Genomic DNA, 23,905 nt, shown 5'->3' with positions numbered 1-23,905 from the left:
TGGGTTGTTGAGGCCACAGGCCTGTCAGAGGCTCCTGACACCAAGTGAGCAGGCTGGGAGAACCCCCACAGGTTTCAGGGTACCACAGTGCTGGCCACTGGGAAGGTTTCAGTACCGACGATGCAGGTAGCACCAAGGGTCTGGGAGACTGCCCCACCGATGTGGAGCCATAACCGGAGCGATTGCTACCCAGCGACCCAGAACCACTGGAGCGGCGACTCCATGCCTGTCGATAATCATGGTCGCATCTAGGGGAGGACCAGTCCGAGCGGAACGCGTGCCTCCATGGGGACCGTGGTGAGCAGCAGCGCTCGGCGGATCCACGACAGGAGGCCAGTGATCCACACCTCACGCTTCGAGACCGTAACTGGGACGAGGAGCGGGACCTGGAGGTATCGCGGGCTGGGCGCCGGCGTGATCTCCCTGAGTACGGTGACACTCATCTTGGGGATCGCTGGAGGGGCCCGCAGCTCCAGTCCTTTGATCGTTCCCAGGATCTGTAATGGTGTTCTGGTGACGCAAAGGGCCGGTCCTGATGCTCCTACCGGGAAGCGCGTGCCTCCGTGGGTCTGTGCCAGGTAACCCAGACCTGTGCCCAAGGTCTGGTGACTGTAGAGGGCTCCGATGCATCTGTCTCTCTCACTCCAAGGCATGATAGCTTCGAGCGGGTGAACGGTAGCAGGCAGGACGTCCCCAATGATGGGGAGTGGTACCGTTGGGGTGAGGACGGTTGGAAGGTCCCCAGGCGGGCTTACCCCAAGGTCTGGGCACTGCTGGGGCTGGTGTGGGAGGCACCAGGACAGCCAGGATTTCCTGCGTGGCCTGGAGCGCTTAAGGAGTGGAGGGCACCTGAAACTGATGAAGGCCTGCCTCTGTGTCCGGCCTTCCAGGCAAGGAATGGGGTGGGCTGCATCGCTCGACATGAGCTGAGGCCTGACTTCCCGACGGGGGAGATGAGCCTCCCAGCACGGGTCTTAACTCGCCCCCCCAGCCCTGTCCTTCCCCTTGCTGGAGTGAGCGCCAACTTCATCAAGAGCACTTTGAGTCTGATCTCAAGCTCTTTCTTAGTCCTAGGTTTAAAGGACTTGCAGTTTCGACACTTATCACTTATGTGCCCTTCACCGAGGCACCTGAGACAGCTACTATGCGGATCGCTCACAGGCATGGGCTGTTTGCAGCGATCATAGGGCTTGAAGCCTGGGGACGGGGGATGCCCCGTCCCCCGGCTAAGTCCCCGATGGGACTAACAAAACTAACTACTGCTAAGGGCTAACTAAGTCAACTACTAACTACGTACAGTAACTTTACAAGAACTCTAGTTCATACGAACGAAGCCTAAGCAATGCTAGTAAGAGCAGCGAACATTCTGTGCACCGTCACTGGCAGCAAGAGGGAACTGAGGTGGGGGAGCCAGCAGCACCCCTTATATCACGCCATGCGGGCGCCACTCCAGAGGGCGCCAGAGCCACTCCCCTATGGATATTACTGAGGGAAAAACTTCTGGCACTGGTGAATGTGGCGAGCACACACACCTAATGTGGAATCGACATGAGCAAGCACTCGAAGAAAAACTAAATATTACTGAAAAACATTTCAACCACAATTTGCAATTTGATACCATGTCTCTCACACTCAAACACACCACCATATACTGATTAAATTCACACCAACCCTATATTAATCATCAAAACATGTGAACATATAACCAATATACATGGTCAGAGTAAAGGCTGCATGTTGGCTGTTTAGCATGAGGACAGACAAAAATGTGCTTTTGTGGATAGAGGAAGGGATGTAGTTGTAGTTAAGAAGAGGAAATAATAAGTGGAGTGTAGACAGATGTTGCATAACTGTTGCTTATTCTCTTGGATTTTGTCTGTGTTGGTGGGAGATGTTAACTCAAAGTTAATAATTTTTTAATGCAGCGTTACTTTGTTTCTAACAGCTAAATGTTTAAATGTATTATATAAAGGTATGTTTACAGTAATGTAACAGTAAGGCCACAGGGGAAACAGTAAGATGCACTACGAACCAAGAATGAGCCTTGTCATAAATATAAAGGGAAGGGTAAACCCCTTTAAAATCCCTCCTGGCCAGAGGAAAACTCCTCTCACCTGTAAAGGGTTAAGAAGCTAAAGGTAACCTCGCTGGCACCTGACCAAAATGGCCAATGAGGAGACAAGATACTTTCAAAAGCTGGGAGGAGGGAGAGAAACAAAGGGTCTGTGTCTGTCTTTATGCTGCCTTTGCCGGGGATAGACCAGGAAAGGAGTCTTAGAACTTTTAGTAAGTAATCTAGCTAGGTACATGTTAGATTATGATTTCTTTAAATGGCTGAGAAAAGAATTGTGCTGAATAGAATAACTATTTCTGTCTGTGTATCTTTTTTGTAACTTAAGTTTTTGCCTAGAGGGATTCTCTATGTTTTGAATCTAATTACCCTGTAAGGTATCTACTATCCTGATTTTACAGAGGGGATTTCTTTACTTCTATTTACTCCTATTTCTATTAAAAGTCTTCTTGTAAGAAAACTGAATGTTTTTTCATTGTTCTCAGATCCAAGGGTTTGGGTCTGTGGTCACCTATGCAAATTGGTGAGGCTTTTTATCCAGCATTTCCCAGGAAAGGGGGAGGTGCAAGTGTTGGGAGGATTGTTCATTGTTCTTAAGATCCAAGGGTCTGGGTCTGTAGTCACCTAGGCAAATTGGTGAGGCTTTTTACCAAACCTTGTCCAGGAAGTGGGGTGCAAGGTTTTGGGAAGTATTTGGGGGGAAAGACGTTTCCAAACAGCTCTTCCCCAGTAACCAGTATTTGTTTGGTGGTGGTAGCGGCCAATCCAAGGACAAAGGGTGGAATATTTTGTACCTTGGGGAAGTTTTGACCTAAGCTGGTAAAGATAAGCTTAGGAGGTTTTCATGCAGGTCCCCACATCTGTACCCTAGCGTTCAGAGTGGGGGAGGAACCTTGACAAACCTGATCCTGCATATGTTTAATACTGGGCAAACTAATAGAGCATTTGTCAGATCAGGCCTTAAACTCCATATCAAACACCAAAGAAATGCTTACAAACAAATAGGAAGGAAGCACAATTAACTGCTATATAATTACTGAAACCAATTCATTTGTTTGTTTATGAACCTTTGAAGCCCAGTTCTACTCTCAGGTATGTCCACACAACTCCAATTGACTTAAATGGGAGTTTGCACAGCAGAGCAGAATTTGACACTTAGGTCTATGAAAACATACAATGCTGCCCACTGTTACACAGTTTCAGCATATTTTTTCACCTTGAGTATGTTACTTAAGGATCCAATCCTGTCCCCACTGACATCAAGCGGAATTTTGTCAATGACTACAATGCGAGGTGTATTTGGCCCAGGTAAGTTGTCGTGTACAGTTTTACTGCAACTGGTTTTCCTGTACTACTTTTGCTACTTGCCCACAAAAGTAGACATTGCCACAGGATGAGTTATGTGTACTTGTCTAAGGATGTAGAAATAAGCTGAATTACATTCTTTTTAGAAATCCCCACACACTGCTTGGTGTCACTTGTATTACCTATAGGATTAGGCTTCGGGGGAGGCAACCGAGGAGGGGGTGGTCTAGGTGGAACTTGTGATGTTGACTTTCCTGGACCGTCTGAAACAGGGCATCTCTTGATCGTTCCTTGATTATCATCTTCAGAAGAATGACCTTCCTGTGGTATGCAGATGGATTTAGGCTGAAAAATAAATAACTATATCAATGAATACAAACAAAGTAATCTAGGCATTTATACCACACTCATCAGAGCTCTGTATCGTACGTATCCCATGAGTGTACTGATAAAGAAAACTGTATGCTCCGTTAAGCAAAACAACGTTTACTGCAGAAAAATGCTTAGCAATAAAAAAAGTTTCTTGTACTAACAGAAAACTCAAATTATTAAGCAGTGCACTGAAATCATGATTGGTCTGCTGAAATGTCACTACTCATGTCAGGCTCTGCATTCTAGGTGGTCAGGCCTGGTGGTTGGAGCAGTGGTCATAGCTGGACATAGGGTCAAGACCGGGCCAAGGGTATCACTGATACCAGGGTCCAGGGACTGGCCGTGGGTCAGAGTCTGTGGACAAGCAAAATCATGATCACAGTCAGAAACAGGCCAACAATCAAAGCCAGGCTGGAGTCAGTCTAAGGGTCAGGAGGCAGGTGCAGAGCTGGAGGAGAGGCAGGGTAGGGCACGGACAAGGCTGAAGCGGGCTGGAACAAGGCTCAGGCAAGGCTGGGGCAGGAACAGGAACTGGATCGAGAGCAGGCTGGAAGCCTAGGGAGTCTAAGACTGCGAGGCAGTAGGCGGGTTCCTGGACAAGTAGTGCTGTTGCACAGACTGCCTTGCAGCTCTGACAGGGTCAGTGAAATACCTGTGCCTGGGGGTCATCTGACCTGGTCCCTGTTCAAGGATAGGCTGCTGCAGCATTTTTGAGGGCTGAATCACTGCAGGCTCTGCTTATGGGATAATCAGTGCAGTGGAGCTGCTGCAGCATGCCTGAGCTATAAGACTCTGCAGCAGGCTCTGTTGGAGGAGTGAGTCATGACACCAGTGAGGCTCTGGGGGATCTAAAGGTCACCCCCCCACCACCAGTCTAACAGGAGGAGCCACTGGACTCAGGCATCAAGAGATTACAGGGGAGAACAAATGATAAAAAACAGTGACAGGACTGAGGGTCACAGGGTCAAACACAGGGATCCAGAGGGGGACCCCGAGGGGTGAGGCATGGCAGCTGAGTAAGCTGGCTGTAGGTTTAGCCCACAGCTTATGTCCAACAGGTATCAAACCAGAGGTATTTAAGATAAAGTATAGAGCTGAATTATCAGAATGGAGGCTGGATATCATAGCTAACCTGAGCTGACCTTTGGGACTTGGAAACATGACCACAGGTCTATGTTTTTGGGAGGACCCCAGATCAGTACATGGCTGCAGAGGCACAATGATGGCACTAAACCTGTCGCTAGCTCCCTCCCAGTCATCCACCTGAAGCTGCGTTGGTTCTTCTGTGAACTCTGACAGAGACATGAGCACTTCAGTTGCACAGGAGGACTACTGCAGACAGGCATGAAAAGGGTAATCCATTCATCCCATCTTTTCTGGAAACAGCTTGGCTATCAACTTTATATAGCTAGCCCAGTCAAGGAGCAGGTAGAAAGATCTGCAAATCATCGACAGTTCTTAAACCTAGTTTGTGCCTTTTCGCTTAGTTGTTTCCCTCCTGTATACAGGCAAATTGGAGTAGCAGTGACCTCAGTTCTCCTGCCCCACTAACCCCTTTTCTTTTGTCTTTTTTTCCAATGCATTAAGTACAAACAAGTTTTCTTAGGCATCAGGCATGCATCTCTCCTTGCTCTAGTTCTTCTTTTCTACCACACCTTGTTATTATAACAAATAACAGAATGCCACTTTGCATTCGAGTCTGGGTTCCAGCAAACACGTAATGGACTTACACAGCAGTGTTTTGTATTTTCCAAAATGCTACTCAAACATTAATTAACCCTCACCATGTCAGGTGCTTGGATAACAGTGCTAAGCATGGTACAAATGCTTAAACAGATACATATATAATTTCCATTTTATAGATCGGAAAATAGACACAAAGGGAAGTTGGTGTCCCCCAACACATAGTAAGTCAGAGTAAGACCCAGGATTAAAAAAAGTGAGAAATCTTCAATGCTTGCCTCAGATACCTAGAACTTGCTGGCTTTCATATTACTCTTCCACAGCAGGCAAAATACATCGAATCAAGTCTTAAACTGCCTTTTTTTTTTTTTTTTTTTAAACAAACATTGTTCCCATTTATGGCTTCGGCACTATAAAGCAACTGAATTGTCTGTTCTGCATTTTTGTTATTGCTATTGACTGTCCTACTCTTGGAACCTTAAGACCCCAAGTTTGTCTATCACTCTTGCTCATTACCTCAGCATTCGCAGCACCAGCTGAAGATGGTGCAGAGATGGAAGACCCTGCTTATGTGTGGCCTTTACTGATGCAGCTTTCTTGCCCTACAGTGCCATCCATAGGACATTTCACAAGAGTTTGTGTCTGCTGTTCTGTGGTCAATTATGAGAAGTGGAAGACTCATGGTAATTAATATCTACAGACCATGGAGGCAGCCATAACTGGCAAGGTCAGATTGTGCTAGTTGCAAGGCTCGCAAAGGTCCCAGTTGTAAAATGGAAAGGTACAGCACTCCCTGCCGAGGAAGGGAGCAATCACAAATGTAACAGCAGGCTCATTAGGCTAGAATCCACTGGAGCCAGGAACCCCATGGGCCCACTGAGCTGCAGAACTGGCTGGGCAGTGGGGAAGGGTAACACTAGGCTCCAGGGGCCCGTGACTTCATCGAGCCCAAGGAGAGGGCTGGTGCGCATGCTACTCTAGGGCCAGAATCTGCAGAGTGAGGAAATAAAAATGAGATCCATCAGAAGAGTATGAAAGGAAAAAAGCCTGGAAAGAAGAAAACAGCAGAGGCAGACAGCACAAGTGTAGACTGCAGCTTTTAGCTGCAGATTTATGGTTGCAAGAGACTGGGCAAGATAGCATCTAGCAGACTCTTAAAGGGCAAAGTTTTGATGCCAAAACACAGGATTCCTATAGACCTCTCTGCACAGCTAAAAGCAGGCATGATTAACCTACCCAGAATTGGTGAACTGACACACTCAGAATAAGATATAGGATTTTTTTGCATCTTTTAATTTACTTTGAATGTACAATGAAATTGTAGATCAGTTTTCATGTAAGTGACAGAATTTGAGATCTGATCTGTGCAGACAACCATTTAAGTATCCCACCATTGCATCTGAAGTTAGTAGTCAGACTTTTGCTGTGGTGTCCCCTGTGGTGGGAATTCCTGTCTCCCCAGCCCCAAATCCTTCTAATACCCAATCTAATCCCTTCCTAAATATTAATGGTACAATCATAAACACCATTTCTGTATTGCTGAATACCACAGATTATATTATACATATTTTCCCAAATTAGAGATGTACACAAATATTTGAAAGGTCAAATCTCACCTTGATAAATCTGGGACCAAAAGAAGTTTTGAGTAAAGTTTTCAAGAGTGCTTAAGTCAATGAAACTCCTAAATCATTTAGGCACTTATGACTTTAAAAAAAAAAATCTTTTTAGCATATTTCTCCCCTTATGTAATACAGTGGAAAAACCTGCTTACCTTCGGTGGTAAAGGAGGTGGTACTTTAGGTTTAATTGTAGCGCTACAAAGAAAACAAGTACAGATCATTTAGAAGTTATCCAAATACAGATCTCTGACATCCTCACAATGCTTTACTCTTCATACGGTCACGTATGATTTATTTTTAAAACACTATACAAATAATTGAAACATCTGAGCTTTTTGATCAATACCAGTGTTATTTCTAAATACTTACACTACGTATATTTTCAGTGTTGCTCCCTCCTTTGCCCCAGATACAAGCAGGAGGAACCCAAGTGCCCCCGGAGACCTCCCCTGAAGTCATAAGTTACTATTTTGAAATGCTCAGCTGTTGAGGCTATATGGACTTGTGCAGGAGAAGAGAGGAGAGATTCTTAACAGGGAGACTTAGAGAGGACACAGCACGAGTCTAGCATGTGTTGAAAGAAAGAGGAGGGAATTTAACACTTAAGTGCGAAATAGAGGATATTAGTTGGATTTACTAAAAAAGTATTTGTGGTCGTGTGGAATGATGATGATTATATCGGATTACAATAGGGTGGTGAGGCGTGCGGCAAGTGACCACACCTGGGGACTCCACATAGCTGGGCTGTGGCTGAGGACAGTGCACACTTACTAAATGGCTGCTCACCTCATACTGGCCTATCAGGAAGAATTTCCAAACTCCACATTGCTGACCCTGAGGCTACTGAATGCCTAAAGCATGTGATGCCTACCTAAGCCCTTTTGACACATTTGATTTTTTTTTTAAACTTGTACAACTTGACAAAATTGGAGAAATGGGCTGAAATCAAGAAGATGAAATTCAGTGAAGTGCAAAGTACTACATTTAGAAAGGAAAAATCAAATGCACAACCACAAAATGGGGAATATCTGGCTAGGTGGTAGTCCTGCTATAAAGGATCTGGGAGTTATAGTGGATTGCAAAACTAAATATGAGTCAACAAGGTGATGTCGTTGCAAAAAAGGCTATAGTCTGGGGTATATTAACAGGAGTGTCATATTTAAGACAGGGGAGGCAATTATCCTGCTCTATTAGGCACTAGTGAGGCCTCACCTGGAGTACTGTGTCCATTTCATGGGGCTATGCTTTAGGAAAGGGGTGGACAAATTAGAGGGAGTCCAAGGGAGAGCAACAAAAATGTTAAAAGGTTTAGGAAAGCTTTCTGAGGTTGAGGAGGGGTTAAAAAACATGGGCATGTTTAGCCTTGAGAAAAGAAGACTGATGGGGGACCTGATAAAGTCTTCAAAGATATTAAGGGCTGTTATACAGAGGACTGGGATCAATTGTTCTCCATGTCCACTAAAAGGTAGGACAAGTAGTAATGAGTTTAATTTGCAGCAAGGGAGATTTAGGTTAGATAATAAGAAAAACTTTCCAACTCTCAGGACAGTTAAGCTCTAGAACAGGCTTCCAAGGGAGATTGTAGAATCCTCATCACTGGAGGCTTTTAAGAACAGGTTAGACAAAACACCTGTCAGGGATGGTCCTGTCTTAGCACAAGAGGCTGGATGTAATGACTTTTTGAGGTCCCTTCCAGCCCTACATTTTTATGATTCTATCATTCTGTGATCACTGTTTAATCTATTTTATATTTTGTATTTTGAACTTTTTTCCAATCTTTACTGTACGACCTGTGCATTTGCAAATGATGATGAAAGCAGCAAACACCATTCCTTGGACGGCTCATGGACCTGACCATTGGATTCTTCATATCAACCATATGCAAAGCAGCAAATCTGCTCACAGCATACTATTAACCTACTATTCGGTAATGTGATCAGTAATATCTTCAGGTTTTCCTTTTCCTTGCAGAATTCTGTGTGGACCCGAGTTCTCACGAAGCAAATATTCAACAGCCTGTTCTTGGAGAAAAATATATCAGCATAAAACGAAAAGCTATTTCAAGTTTTTTTTCCCAGCACTGTGTTGTAAAGGATTTGCTGTATTTTTGGTCTTGCATTCCTACACTATTGTACAGCCTGTTCTGTTAAAAATAATATTTTTCTTATCTTTTGGAAGTATAAAATATTTTGTGTGAACAATTTTGAGAATGCAGCCCTGTAATCTTGAATTCTTGCACAGAGTTTTAACTGCTTTTGAATTATGCTGCTCCAAAAAAAGGGTTAAGAAAATATCCAAGAAGTGAGAACTATTTTGGAACACTCTTATCTTCCCTTGCCTGGTTTCCCTAAGACCTTCCAGAGAAGTTCTATCCCAGCATAAGATCAGGTTTATTTTGGTTTGCAGAGGGGAGTTGGAAAAGGATTTGGAAGAGGAGTTCAAAATCCAGTTTATACTAGGAACCTTGTTTCATCTTTAACAATGAAAGTAACTACCTTCTCTCTCATTTACCCTCACTCAAATCCTCTGTATCATATATCGAAGTTAAAATCTTGAAAATTTTCCTTTACATCCTTCTCTGCATCTCAGGCAGACATCACAGGATGCTATGTCATTGCTGGAAGATAGATCAAAGATGTTGGATTAGCTATCAACACTGGCTGCACAGAGGCTACTGGCCTGGATTGTGTCAGTGGCATCAACAGAATGGCTAACACAAAGTATCAGAACTGAAGGCATGGGGTATGGATCCTGGATATCGGTGCATACAGAGCTCCTTGAGGGGTCCAGGCAGCATCAGCATTGGGACACAGCTTTGATGCACTTGAGTTGATGCAAAAAACTTCAACACAGCCAAAGTGATACGATTGAAGGAAGACACGATTCACCAGAGTACCCAAGCATTCAAGATATAAGACCCATGAATCCTTTCCTATCTTCAGGATTGTGGACTGCATCAACTTGAACGTGGCTGGGGTAGGTTGACACTTTGGTTGCTTCCATCGAGGGCAAAGGTGGTTGCATGTCAAGTGCCAAGTGCACTCTTCAACAATGACTTGGTCTTGTGGAATTTGTGTGAAATAATGTAAGTGCTGAGCCCTCAATGTGCTCTAGAGAAAGACACCAGGGGTTCAGCTGAATGCCTCCATGGTACTGAGGCAGAGCTTTAGACTCATTCCATCAAGCTGATATCAGAAGGACGGATGCAGAGCTTTAGTGACCAGATGACAGCCATGAATGTGGAGAAGACACCCAAACCATGGAACATCTAGTGAAGCAGTGCCCTTCAAGATCCTTCTCTGGAGGGACAGCCTTGATTCATCCATGTCACCAGAAGCCACAGAGTGCATGACAAACTTGGATGTCAGCCTTTAGTGTTCCTTTTCAAGTTGCCAAAAGAACAAGTAGAAGACTGAGCTGTTGGGACTGAACTGGCTCATTCACGGTTGATGCCTTCAAGGCTTCTTGCCAGACTTACAGAAAGTTTCAGAGAAAGCCAATACAGACCTTCTGGTTCTCTCTCTAGGACCTGACTCTTTGTGGTGAAGTCTGTGAGCAAATCATGGTCCTTTTGGAGGCAGAGAACACACCAGATGTGTCTGTCCATAGGGAACATGGTCAGACTGAACTCAAAATATCTCTCGAAACTACTGGGCACTTTCTTACATAGCCTGAAAGAAATAATGAAACAAACCATAGAAACACAAAAGGCACATGAAAACATTGATGTGAAACTTCTGACTGAGCAGGAGCTAGGAGTAAGGATCCCTAGCGTATCAAGCAAAGCAGCCAGTGCAAAGTGCTTCAGGAAAGCAGGAGCCAAGAGGTTCAAAGTCCTGAGACATTAAGTAGGTGGCGTTGACTACAGACAGATATAAGGAGGAAAAAATGTTAAACAAAACTTAAGAGACATGAACTGAGCATTAGAAGAGGCATCAAACTGAGCTGGGTTGCAGCACAGACAACAGCATTGCAGCTATCCAACACAGCTTCTTATTCATAGATTCATAGATATTTAGGTCAGAAGGGACCATTATGATCATCTAGTCTGACCTCCTGCACAACGCAGGCCACAGAATTTCACCCACCACTCCTACAGAAAAACCTCACACCTATATCTGTGCTATTGAAGTCCTCAAATCGTAGTTTAAAGACTTCAAGGAGCAGAGAATCCTCCAGCAAGTGACCCGTGCCCCATGCTACAGAGGAAGGCGAAAAACCTCCAGGGCCTTCCAATCTGCCCTGGAGGAAAATTCCTTCCCGACCCCAAATATGGCGATCAGCTAAACCCTGAGCATATGGGCAAGATTCATCAGCCAGATACTACAGAAAATTCTTTCCCGGTAACTCGGATCTTACCCCATCTAATAACCCATCACAGGCCATTGGGCCTATTTACCATGAATATTTAATTACCAAAACCATGTTATCCCATCATACCATCTCCTCCATAAACTTATCGAGTTTAATCTTAAAGCCAGATAGATCTTTTGCCCCCACTGCTTCCCTCGGAAGGCTATTCCAAAACTTCACTCCTCTGATGGTTAGAAACCTTCGTCTAATTTCTAATCTAAATTTCCTAGTGGCCAGTTTATATCCATTTGTTCTTGTGTCCACATTGGTACTGAGTTTAAATAATTCCTCTCCCTCTCTGGTATTTATACCTCTGATATATTTATAGAGAGCAATCATATCTCCCCTCAACCTTCTTTTAGTTAGGCTAAACAAGCCAAGCTCCCTGAGTCTCCTTTCATAAGACAAGTTTTCCATTCCTCGGATCATCCTAGTAGCCCTTCTCTGTACCTGTTCCAGTTTGAATTCATCCTTCTTAAACATGGGAGACCAGAACTGCACACAGTATTCCAGGTGAGGTCTCACCAGTGCCTTGTATAACAGTACTAAAACCTCCTTATCCCTACTGGAAATACCTCTCCTGATGCATCCCAAGACCACATTAGCTTTTTTCACAGCCATATCACATTGGCAGCTCATAGTCATCCTATGATCAACCAATACTCCAAGGTCCTTTTCCTCCTCCGTTACTTCTAATTGATGCGTCCCTAGCTTATAACTAAAATTCTTGTTATTAATCCCTAAATGCATGACCTTACACTTCTTACTATTAAATTTCATCCTATTACTATTACTCCAGTTTACAAGGTCATCCAGATCCTCCTGTAGGGTATCCCTGTCCTTCTCTAAATTAGCAATACCTCCCAGCTTTGTATCATCCGCAAACTTTATTAGCACACTCCCACTTTTTGTGCCCAGGTCAGTAATAAAAAGATTAAATAAGATTGGTCCCAAAACTGATCCTTGAGGAACTCCACTGGTAACCTCCCTCCAGCTTGACAGTTCACCTTTCAGTAGGACCCGTTGTAGTCTCCCCTTTAACCAATTCCCTATCCACCTTTCAATTTTCCTATTGATGCCCATCTTATCCAATTTAACTAATAATTCCCCATGTGGCACGGTATCAAACGCCTTACTAAAATCTAGGTAAATTAGATCCACTGCATTTCCTTTGTCTAAAAAATCTGTTACTTTCTCAAAGAAGGAGATCAGGTTGGTTTGGCATGATCTACCTTTTGTAAAACCATGTTGTATTTTGTCCCATTTACCATTGACTTCAATGTCCTTAACTACCTTCTCCTTCAAAATTTTTTCCAAGACCTTGCATACTATAGATGTCAAACTAACAGGCCTATAATTACTCGGATCACTTTTTTTCCCTTTCTTAAAAATAGGAACTATGTTAGCAATTCTCCAATCATACGGTACAACCCCTGAGTTTACAGATTCATTAAAAATTCTTGCTAATGGGCTTGCAATTTCTTGTGCCAATTCTTTTAATATTCTTGGATGAAGATTATCTGGTCCCCCCGATTTAGTCCCATTAAGCTGTTTGAGTTTCGCTTCTACCTCAGATATGGTAATGCCTACCTCCATATCCTCATTCCCATTTGTCATGCTACCATTATCCCTAAGATCCTCTTTAGTCTTATTAAAGACTGAGGCAAAGTATTTGTTTAGATATTGGGCCATGCCTAGATTATCCTTGACCTCCACTCCATCCTCAGTTTTTAGCGGTCCCACTTCTTCTTTCTTTGTTTTCTTCCTATTTATATGACTATAGAACCTTTTACTATTGGTTTTAATTCCCTTTGCAAGGTCCAACTCTACTTGACTTTTAGCCTGTCTCACTTTATCCCTACATGTTCTGACCTCAATAAGGTAGCTTTCCTTGCTGATCCCTCCCTTCTTCCACTCCCTATATGCTTTCTGCTTTTTCTTAATTACCTCTCTAAGATGCTTGCTCATCCAGCTTGGTCTACAACTCCTGCCCATGAATTTTTTCCCCTTTCTTGGGATGCAGGCTTCCGATAGCTTCTGTAGCTTTGATTTAAAATCATCCCAGGCCTCCTCTACCTTTAGATCCATAAATTCTTCAGTCCAATCCACTTCCCTAACTAATTTTCTTAATTTTTGAAAGTCAGCCCTTTTAAAATCAAAAACCCTAGCTGCAGATTTATTTTTATTAATCCTTCCATTCAGTTTGAACTGAATTAGCTCATGATCACTTGAGCCAAGATTATCCCCTACAACCATTTCTTCTATGAGGTCCTCATTACTCACCAAGACCAAATCTAAAATGGCATCCCCTCTAGTCGGTTCAGCAACTACTTGCTGAAGGAATCCATCAGCTATCGCATCTAGGAAAATCTGAGCCCTATTATTATTACTAGCACTCGTCCTCCAGTCTATATCTGGGAAGTTAAAGTCTCCCATGATCAAGCAGTTTCCATTACTATTTACTTTATTAAAAACATTAAAAAGGGCTCTATCCATATCCAAATTAGATCCCGGTGGTCTATAGCACACCCCAAGCACTATCCCAGGGGAGGCTCTAATAGTTTTCTTCCCCAATTTAATTTTTGCCCAGACAGACTCAGTCATATCCATTTCATCGCTTCTTATTTCTTTACATTCTATCTCATCATCGATATACAGTGCTACTCCACCACCTTTACCTTTATTTCGGTCTTTCCTAAACAGCACATACCCTTCAATACCTGTAGCCCAGTCATGACTACTATTCCACCAGGTTTCTGTTATACCTATAATATCTGGTTTCACTTCCTGCACCAGTAACTCTAGTTCCTCCATTTTGTTACCTAGGCTCCTCGCATTAGTGTCCAAACATCTTAATTTCTGCTGTTTGGCCTCACTCACATTCTGTACCCTATTAGGCACGGTTATTTTACTACCAGTATAACCTATTAGACTTGTATCTACACTGCCCTTCCTCCTACCTACGGCTGTATCCACTCTTACTTCATTTTCTTTCCACTCAATGCTAAATTCTGGCGTGGAGATTACCTGGACATCTCCCAACCATCTCCCCCAAATTCCTAGTTTAAAGCTCTCTTCAGCAGTTGTGCCAGCCTCCATCCTAGAAGTCTATTTCCTTCCCTACTCAGATGAAGTCCATCCCGAGAGAACTGTCCTCTGTCCATGAACGCCTCCCAGTGGCCATACATCCCAAAGCCCTCCTTATAGCACCACTGCCTAAGCCATCTATTGATAGTCATAATCTTGTCACACCTTTGTTGCCCTTCTCTAGGAACAGGCAGAATGCCACTAAAGATCACCTGAGCCTCAACTTCCTTAAGCGTCCTCCCCAGCCTAACATAGTCTCCCTTAATACTTTCCAGCGAGAATCTAGCCGTATCATTTGTTCCCACATGAAGGATAATTAGGGGATTCTTTCCCGCTCCCTTTAGAATCCTTTTCAACCTCAGGTCTACATCCTGTATCTTAGCACCTGGAAGACAGCACACCCTCCTATTTTCTGGATCAGCTCTGGTTACAGGCCTATCTATTCTCCTCAGTAAAGAGTCCCCAATCACATAGACCTGCCTTTTCCTAGTGACGGTGCTATTCTCCAGTCTATCCCCTGTTCCCTCTGGCTGCAAGTTCTTTCCATTCCCATTCTCCCTTGTAATCCTTTTTAACCCATCCTGTATCCTCCTGGGGCTCATATTTGGTGTAATCTCCATTAACTCTTCCCCTTTTCCTATAGGACTAGCCGCTCTTCTCTTCTTCCTTGCCCTTCCACCTTCAGTGACTACCTGCTGAGCCCCTTCTTCATTTTCCAACTCTGCAAACCTATTCCTAAGCTCTATTTCTCCTTCACTAGCCCGTCTTTTCCTCTGCCTAGTTCTTTTAGTCACATGCTTCCACCGACCACTTTCCTCACCCAGTCTCCCCTCAGAATTCCCCAGTCCTGCTTCCATCTGCAAGTCTGAGCTTTTCCCTTCAGATACCTCATGTCTTTGCTCCATAATCTGCTCAAACCCCTTCCTAAACTCTACCAGACTTTCCACCTGCATCTCCAAACCTCGGATCTTTTCCTCCATCAGCTCTATCAGACGGCACTTCATGCAGACAAAACTCTTACCAGGTGCCCCCTCCAGGATCATGTACATACCACAGCTTCCACATCCAGTCATCTTCATTGTGTCTTCTGCTACATGGGTCACTCCCACTGCCACCTCTGTATCTGTCATAGCCTTCCCACCTAAATCCTGTTAATCTGGGAAACACAAACCACACCAAAACACCACCACCCACAGCAAAACCAAACCCCACACAAGCACCACAAGACAAACTCCCCCTCAAACGCCCCTGTTTACAGCTCTGTTTGCTAGCTCCTGTGCCGCTGCAGCTGTCTGTGCCGCTACCTTTATAGGACCCCTAGTCAGTGAAGCCCCGCCCCCTAATCAGGGCTCAGCTTCTCTCCCAGCACAAGGCCCCTACAAGCCTCTACACATACAAATAATACAAAACAAAACCAAACAACACAAATACCTTCTCCTCCAACAGAACTCCCCCTCAAACTCCCCTGTTTACAGCTCTGTTTGCTAGCTCCACTCTTCATCAAGTGCAATCAAAATGGAATTGGTGGAATGAAGTGCTATGGAGACACCTACATTCCACTGCATAAGTGGCCTGAGCTATCCCACTCGAACAAACAGCTTTGAGCAAACCAAGTTCCTTGGTCACATGTAGGGGCATGGATCCAAGAGTAAGTTCTATCACAATCTTATCTTTGAAGATAAAGCAGGTTTAAAAACAAAAAGTTGTAAATGATGGCTTTTTTAAAAAAAAATTTAGAGGAAAAATTAAGAACTTTTCTACGTGTCACTCATCTCAAATAGCATATATGCCCCATTTTGAAAAGGTCACTAATAAATAAATAACCATGTTTAATGAGATACCATCTGCCTCTGAAATCATGTACCACAAATGTAAGTATATTTAATATTCCTTTTCACTTCTCCTCTGCCTCTATTATAATTAAACTTAGATTTAGAATAGTCATATTATTTGTTCCACTGAAATTTAATATGAACTAAAACTTTCCAGTATGATATTTTTAATGTTGTAAATAATAATACACCAGGGTTTCTGTTGCAACAGATGATTTCATTAGCTCAGTGTAACTACACTAAAATTGGAAAACGGGGTAAACAGTGAGGTGGCAAAATTTACAGATTATACAAAATTACTCAAAATAGTTAAGTCCAAAGCAGACCTCGAAGAGTTACAAAGGGATTTCACAAAACTGGGTGACAAAATGTGAGATGAAATTAAATGTAGATAAATACAAAGTAATTAACAGTGGAAAACATCATCCCAACTATACGTACAAAATGATGGGGTCCGAATTAGCTCTTACCACTCAAGAAAGATCTGAGTCACTGTGGACAGTTCTCTGAAAACATCTGCTCAATGTGCAGTGGCAGTCAAAATAGCTAACAGAATATTAGGAATCATTAGGAAAGGGGTCTATATTAAGACAGAAAATATAATGCCACTATATAAATCCATGGTACACCCACACCTTGAATACTGTGTGAAGTTCTGGTTGCTCCATCTCAAAAGAGATATATTGGAAAAGGAAAAGATACACGGAACGGCAACAAAAATCACTGGGCGATGGAACAGCTTCCATATGAGGCTAGATTAAACAGACAGAATATTCAGCTTGGAAAGACAACTAAGAGGGGATATTTATATAAAATCATGAATGGCGTGGAGGAAGTGAATAAGAAAGCATTATTTAACCCCTTCCATAACACAAGGACCAGAGGTCATCCAATGAAATTATCAGACAAAAGAAAATACTACTTCATACAACGTACAGTCAACATATAGTACTTGTTGCCAAGGGATGTTGAGGACGCCAGAACTGTAAGTGGGTTCAAAAAAGAAGTACAGTAAAAGCTTTTTTAAACCAGCATGCTGGAGGAACGGGGAGTGCTGGTAAATTAAAAATACCAGTTAACTCAGAAGGAAGGGTTTGGAGCGCAGGGGAGGAGTGTGGGGCAGCAGGGACATGGGAGGGGTTGTGGGGCACGGGCTCTGGGAGGAGGTTTGGGTTCGGGAGGGGCTTGAGGCAGGGGCTGGGGCATGGGAAGGGGCTCAGGGTGCTGGATGGGGAGAGCGCTCACCTCTGGCGGCGCCTCGTCCCTGCTGCTCTTGGCAGAGGCGCAGCCAGGCAGCTCTGCAAGCAGGCACACAGTCTCCGTCTGCAGGCGCCACCCCCTGCAGCTCCCATTGGCCGCAGTTCCCGGCCAATAGGCTGAGAGCCACAGAGTCAGTGCTCGGGGAGGGGGGATGGAAGCAGCATGCCTGCAGAGCCACCTGGCCACGCCTCTGCCAGCAACAGCAGGGACAGGGAGCTGCTTCTGGGGAGTCGCCGGAAGTGAGCGCTCCCCACCATCCCGCACCCGTCCCACATCTCAACTCCCTGCCCCAAGCCCCTGCCCAGAGCGCACCCCGCAGCCACTCCCACTCCCTAGACCCCTGCCGGCCTCGCACCAACTGCACTATAAACCGGACTTTCAGTGCAGATCAGAAATGCTGGTTTATAGAGCCTGCCGGTTGGCGAAGTGCTGGATAAAAGAGCTTTTACTGTAGATAAGTTCATGGAAGATAGGTCCACCGATTGCTATTAGCCAAGATGGTCAGGGATGCAACCCCATGCGCCGAGTGTCCAAAGCCTCTGACTTCCAGAAGCTGGGAGTGCATGATGGGATGGATCATGCGATAACTGCTCTGTTTTGTTCATTCCCTCTGAAGCATCCGGCATTGACCACAGTCAGAAGAGAGGATACTGGGCTAGGTGGACCATTAGTCTGACCCAATATGGCTGTTCTTATGTTAATTTAATTATAATAAATTAAAGAAAATAATTAAAAGATATTGAGAAAGAGCTGTACAAAGAGCTGAACATTAAAATATTTCAATATTAATGCAAATCAATAAGCAGAATAAAACAAAACACCAGTGATGTGATCCAAACAGAGATTACTGTGATTTTGCTACTTTAAAAATATACCAGAAGGAAAAGAAAAAAAAAAATCAAGGTGTTCTCACATTCAGAATACAATTCAAACAGAATTAAATTTTCAGCTACCCATGAATCAGAGAGCGGATACATCAAAATAAAAAATTACTTACTGTTTAGCATCATCCTCTGCATCATCATCATCTTCTAAATGTGCCACATGTCCCCTAAGGAAACGAACAAGGTACCATGGCTGAGTGCCCTTCATTAAAATGACTCTAGCTACTATGAAAGAATTCCGGTATGCAATACCTCAGGGGCTCCTTCTATACAGGATGTTATTATGTTGCTTTGTATTTTTATTTTCTTTTTCATTATTCTTTAAACCACAGATTCAGCCCAGACAAATGAGACCTCTCCCATACAATCTACTAATGCTCATTTGAAGGTAACAGGTGCAAGAAATCAATGTAAAAAACCCTTTGAAACACACAAGAAAAAAATAAAAAAGTTACCGCTGATGCAGTTCTTCTTCAACTGATTTTAGAAGACTCCTTCAAAATTAATAAGAATACAATTAATAACTGAACACAAACGGAAGAAAGCACTTGGAAAATAAGACACGAATAAAAGTTCTCAATTCAAAATAAGTTATTCTAGTCTAATAAGATACACTGATTTTTTTTGCTGAAGAATAATTTCATGGTTTCTATATAGCTACACGATACTATTAAACAGTGTTCATCTACACTTATTAGCGTACTCCTAATTACTGTACCTGGCCATTACCTCTGTACTGCAAACTAGGGCTATTTTGGCTTATTTCAAAATTTACCTGTTTAAATTGAAACCAAGATACTTAAGATTAAATAGTACGTTATCATAAAAAGTAAAAGTGACAAAAAGATTAAACTATCACTGTCAGGAGATCACTAGTCCCAATTTTATTATCTTAAAATTCACATCTTTCACAGTACTATGTTTTCCCCTCAAAATGCAGATTTCAACATGCTAAAAAATTACAACTTTAAGCCAATCTATGAAACTAAGCCCACTACGTGCTGGCTGTCATGCAAACATCTGCATGCATCCATGCGACAGACAAGAGGGCAGCAGGATTTTTCCAGAAAGGAGGATTCCTGAAAATGTCAATATTATTCCCTATTGAAAAATAAAAAAGATCTACAGAATGAAGGAAATGCAATGACTATACTTTCATCAAAATATTTATACAACTTATCTATTATAAAGCTAGATGTCAGGAGTTTGACTTGTATAGACAGTGTCATTTTAAATATAGGTTTCAGAGTAGCAGCCGTGTTAGTCTGTATTCACAAAAAGAAAAGGAGTACTTGTGGCACCTTAGAGACTAACCAATTTATTTGAGCATAAGCTTTCATGAGCTAGAAACTAACCAATTTATTTGAGCATAAGCTTTCGTGAGCTACAGCTCACTTCATCGGATGCATCCGATGAAGTGAGCTGTAGCTCACGAAAGCTTATGCTCAAATAAATTGGTTAGTCTCTAAGGTGCCACAAGTACTCCTTTTCATTTTAAATATAAAAGCACCTAAACCACTTAAAGTATCCGAGGCTGGAGAGAAGCAATGACGATTATCTCATTTCACACAGTGCGTGTATCTAGATACTACATTAAAACTCACAATGTAAAGTTTAACCTCTAAAGAACTTAATGACATAAAACTGTAATGAACAACAAGATCTCTATAGATGTGTAAATGTTTTAAGTTCTTTTGTCTTTTTTTTTTTTTTTTTTTTTAAACACACACCACATGTAAGTACATCCCCATAACTGGCCAGATGACTTGGGAAGAAGGGCGATATCTTGCTATAAGGGAAAGTTTGTCACTAAACAGACTCTGATATCTGAAAATGATACTGGCTGGTACATTCTAGAGTTGATGGGAGTGACAGTCTCAGTATCTTGAGAGTACACCTCATTATGCTGAAAACTGTTCTACAATAATAATCACTCCAGCTGATATAGAGAGTTAGAAGTCAATAGCTGAAAAACTGCACTACTGTAAATAACCAAAGGTTTATCATGTTTTACTGCATAAACACAAAATTACATTTTACTACTACATTACCTGCTGTTTTAAATTTAAACAATGAATTTAAGTCTCAAATTTAAAGAAAAAGGAAAAATGCCCTCTTTTACTCACTTATTTGCACCTAAGAAGTAGCCACTCTGGGGACCATGACCATATTCTAGCTGCAGATCCTATAAATATAAGAGAAAGAGCTTTAAGATGAAAAGACAAGAGAGAGTTAAAAACACGTCACATGCTTGCCTCACCCTCTTCACTGTACCCAAGCCACACAACTAATTCTGCCCTACTGCCACTCTTGGCTCTAAACCCTCATTCAGAGATCCCTTAAGCCTGGGTCTCTTCCATGTCCCAACTTTGCCATACCTCACATCTCCTCAAAATTCCTCCATAAAACACACTTCTTTGATAAAGCCATTCAACCACAGTCCCCTCCCTCAGGGAAATACTGAGCTGGAAGAGCCTTTCCACTGATCACTCAAAAAAACCCGAACTACGAAAACAACAAATTTGTGGAACTAGCAAATGGTGTGTTACCCTTCAATTAGTCACACTACTTTTTACGGACTCCGCCCAATCTCTGCGTTCATTGTAATTGTATATATTTATATTGTCAGTTCTTCAGGGAAGATCTTGTAATGTCTGTAGTATACAATTGGCGCTACCCAAATAAATAATATGTAGGGAATACTGCAAATATTTTGTTTGTTTCAGTTATAAAGGCAACAAATATTTTAAGGACAACTATTATACACTCACTTATTTTACCTATAATTTTTTTTGTATGAAATACTACATTAACCAAACATTAAAATTGCAAAATCAAGCACTTACAAATTACAAAGTGCTAGGTAACCTTAAGACTAAGTATGAGGTGGCAAGGAACCCCAGGAGGCACTACTCTCAAAAATTCTGAGCTCATGTAGCAGAAGGCATGCTTATCTCAATCGTGGGAATAGGCAGAGCTCACCTTGAAGAACCAACATACTAGCATGTCCAAAGAGAAGACTATTAAAGCTATGGGATGTTTCTCTCTCCTCAGCTAGGTCAGGATTGGAGAAGTATGTACACAAACTCCTTCCCCTAAACACTTGAGGTGCACCTACACTGGGAAATGAGTGATGTTTTAAGACATTAACATTTTTAGATACCACTTAGCAACTTGTATAGAACAGAACTCTCTCAAGTGTACCCCATTCCAAAGGATATCCTGGTAACACAGTGATGAGACTAGTACAGATCGATTAGACAGGCAACTACCCCACAGTGAAGGGGCACTCCATAGCCTGAGCCTCTCACTCTCCCATATGAAGGACATCCTCACAAAGAAGAAATGGTTACTCCACTCCTCAGGCTTCTCATCCCAGTCTCCCAGCCCAGCCAGTCCTAATCTCCTCCTCCAGGCTCAACGTCCAAGTCCCAGTGTCCTCGCAACTCCCAGTCTCTCTCTCCACACACCCAGTCTCTGTGCCCAGCCAGTCCCAGTTCCCAGCTCATCTGACCCCAGACTTCCAGTACTACCCTCTATCTTCTCAGACTTCTCATTCAGTCTTAGTCTCCCCACCCCTCAATTCCTTGTCCCATTCTCTTCGCCCAACCAGGTCCAATTCTCCCCGACATCCAATTTCTTTTCCAGATCTGCCCACCCTCCTCATGCCTCATCCAACGTTGTTTGTCCTGCCAGTTCCAGTTTCCTTGCCCTCCCAGTCCTTCCATTCCTCCCAATCCCAGTGACAGTCACAGTTTCTCTCCCCAACCCTACAGTCTCCCCAACCCTAAGCTACACCTTTCTCTCTCCCAGTCCACCTTTTATCCCCTTTGCATTCAAACCGGACAGCTTCCTCTCCCAGGCTGCCTGGGCCCAACAGAGGGGTCACTGAGAGGACAGGAGAGACTCTAAGGCCTGGTCTACACTACAAAGTTCTGTTGACATAAGCTGCCTTGCATCAACCTGATGATTCCCTGTTCTGTTCATTCCTTCTGGTGCACCTGGCATCGGCCACGGTCAGAAGACAGGATACTGGACCTTTGGTCTGACCCGGTATGGCCATTCCTATGTTCTTAACCTAGTTGTGCATGTGTCTACACTTAAATTTCTCCCCCACCGTAAGTCTCCTGTTACACCAACATAGTACTATCCCCTCCCCAAGTGGCTGTAAGCCAAGGTCAATGTACAGCGGTCAATACAGCATGCATGTAGACACTGTTACCTATGTCAACCCTAACAATTCTCCAGCAGCTGTCCCAAAATGCGCCACACTGATCGCTTTGGTCACCACTGTGAACTCCACTGCCAAGAGGTCATGTAAACTAGGAACCCTCCCTCCCTTTTAAAGCCCTGCAAATTTTGGAATTCCTTTTCTTGATTGCCCGGCTTGGCAAGCACACCAAGCAGCTCTCCACTGTTGAGTGCAACTGTCCAGTTGACCATGCTGGCTACGGGCTCCAGATGTACTCCGACAAGAGACATGGAGTCTCCTGGGCCTGTAGAGAGAAGAGGCTGTGCAAGCATAGCTATGGACCAGCACTAGAAACGTGGACACCTACAAGCAGATTGCTCAGGGGATTCAGGAGAAGAGGTACTACAGAGACCAGTAACAGTGCTACATGAAAGCCAAGGAGTTGTGCCAGGCATACCAGAAAGCCAACAATCGATTGGTGCTGAGCCACAAAGCTGCTGCTTTTAAGACGAGCTGCCTGTCATACTCAGCGGAGACCCCACCACCACCCTGCACAATACCGACGATACCGCCCAAGAGTCCAAGTCACAGGCCTCTACCAAGAGCAGCGAGGGGGAGGAGGAGGATGGGGGACTGGTGGTTGGGGGATCCAGCTGTGCAGTAAGCCAAGCTCTGTTTTTGATTCCACCAGTCCAACTAGTTGAGCACAGGTAAGCCCAGGTCAGGGGAAGGAACCTCAGGTAAGTGTGTACATAAATTTTCCATTACAGGGATGTCCCCTGTCCACAGGACCATGACTTTTCATTAATTTACTTGTCCAAGAAGAGGTAGTTTTACAACCAAGAGAGGTAGAGATGCTATCGGCTTTTCAGTCCCCTCTAGAGTTAGGCAGTGGGGACCATGCAGAGCAGTTTCTTTATGTGCACAGGGATGCGCCTTGAATACCCGGAGATCTCTCAATGAAACATTCGTGGAGGTACTCTGCAATCTTCTGCCAAAAGGTTTCAAGGGATAGCTGCCTTATTTCTTCCTCTGCAGTCGGACGCTTTCCCACGTCAGTCAGGGATAACTTCGGCAGCCACAATTGCAATACACCGGCTAGCAGAATACGGGCCCGGGCGGCTTTGGGATGCCAGCAGCAGCTGTACTTTCTGGGCTCTGTTACCCTCAGGAATGAGATATCAAATAAAATCACTGCCGCCTGTGGAAAACGGTGCCCGTATTTGGTGCCAATGCGCTACACC

General features: G+C 43.6%; 1 protein-coding gene across 3 annotated transcripts in view; it reads right to left on the bottom strand.

The window, feature by feature from the left end:
- MAP4K3 (mitogen-activated protein kinase kinase kinase kinase 3) overlaps nt 1–23,905 on the bottom strand; it is a 135,186-nt gene that overhangs the window by 42,861 nt on the left and 68,420 nt on the right. For all 3 annotated transcript variants that reach the window (XM_074949758.1, XM_074949759.1, XM_074949760.1), the window contains 5 exons: nt 20,596–20,654; nt 18,925–18,963; nt 18,583–18,636; nt 7,206–7,248; nt 3,559–3,721 (listed from right to left, as the gene is read on the bottom strand). In XM_074949758.1, the coding sequence (XP_074805859.1) occupies nt 3,559–3,721; nt 7,206–7,248; nt 18,583–18,636; nt 18,925–18,963; nt 20,596–20,654 (358 nt within the window). The remainder of the gene's footprint in view (nt 1–3,558; nt 3,722–7,205; nt 7,249–18,582; nt 18,637–18,924; nt 18,964–20,595; nt 20,655–23,905) is intronic.

This window comes from Natator depressus, chromosome 3, assembly GCF_965152275.1.
Source record: "Natator depressus isolate rNatDep1 chromosome 3, rNatDep2.hap1, whole genome shotgun sequence".
NCBI classification, from domain to species: domain Eukaryota; kingdom Metazoa; phylum Chordata; order Testudines; family Cheloniidae; genus Natator; species Natator depressus.
The sequence above is the reverse complement of the archived record's forward strand: the minus strand, read 5'-3'. Positions and strand labels throughout refer to the sequence as shown.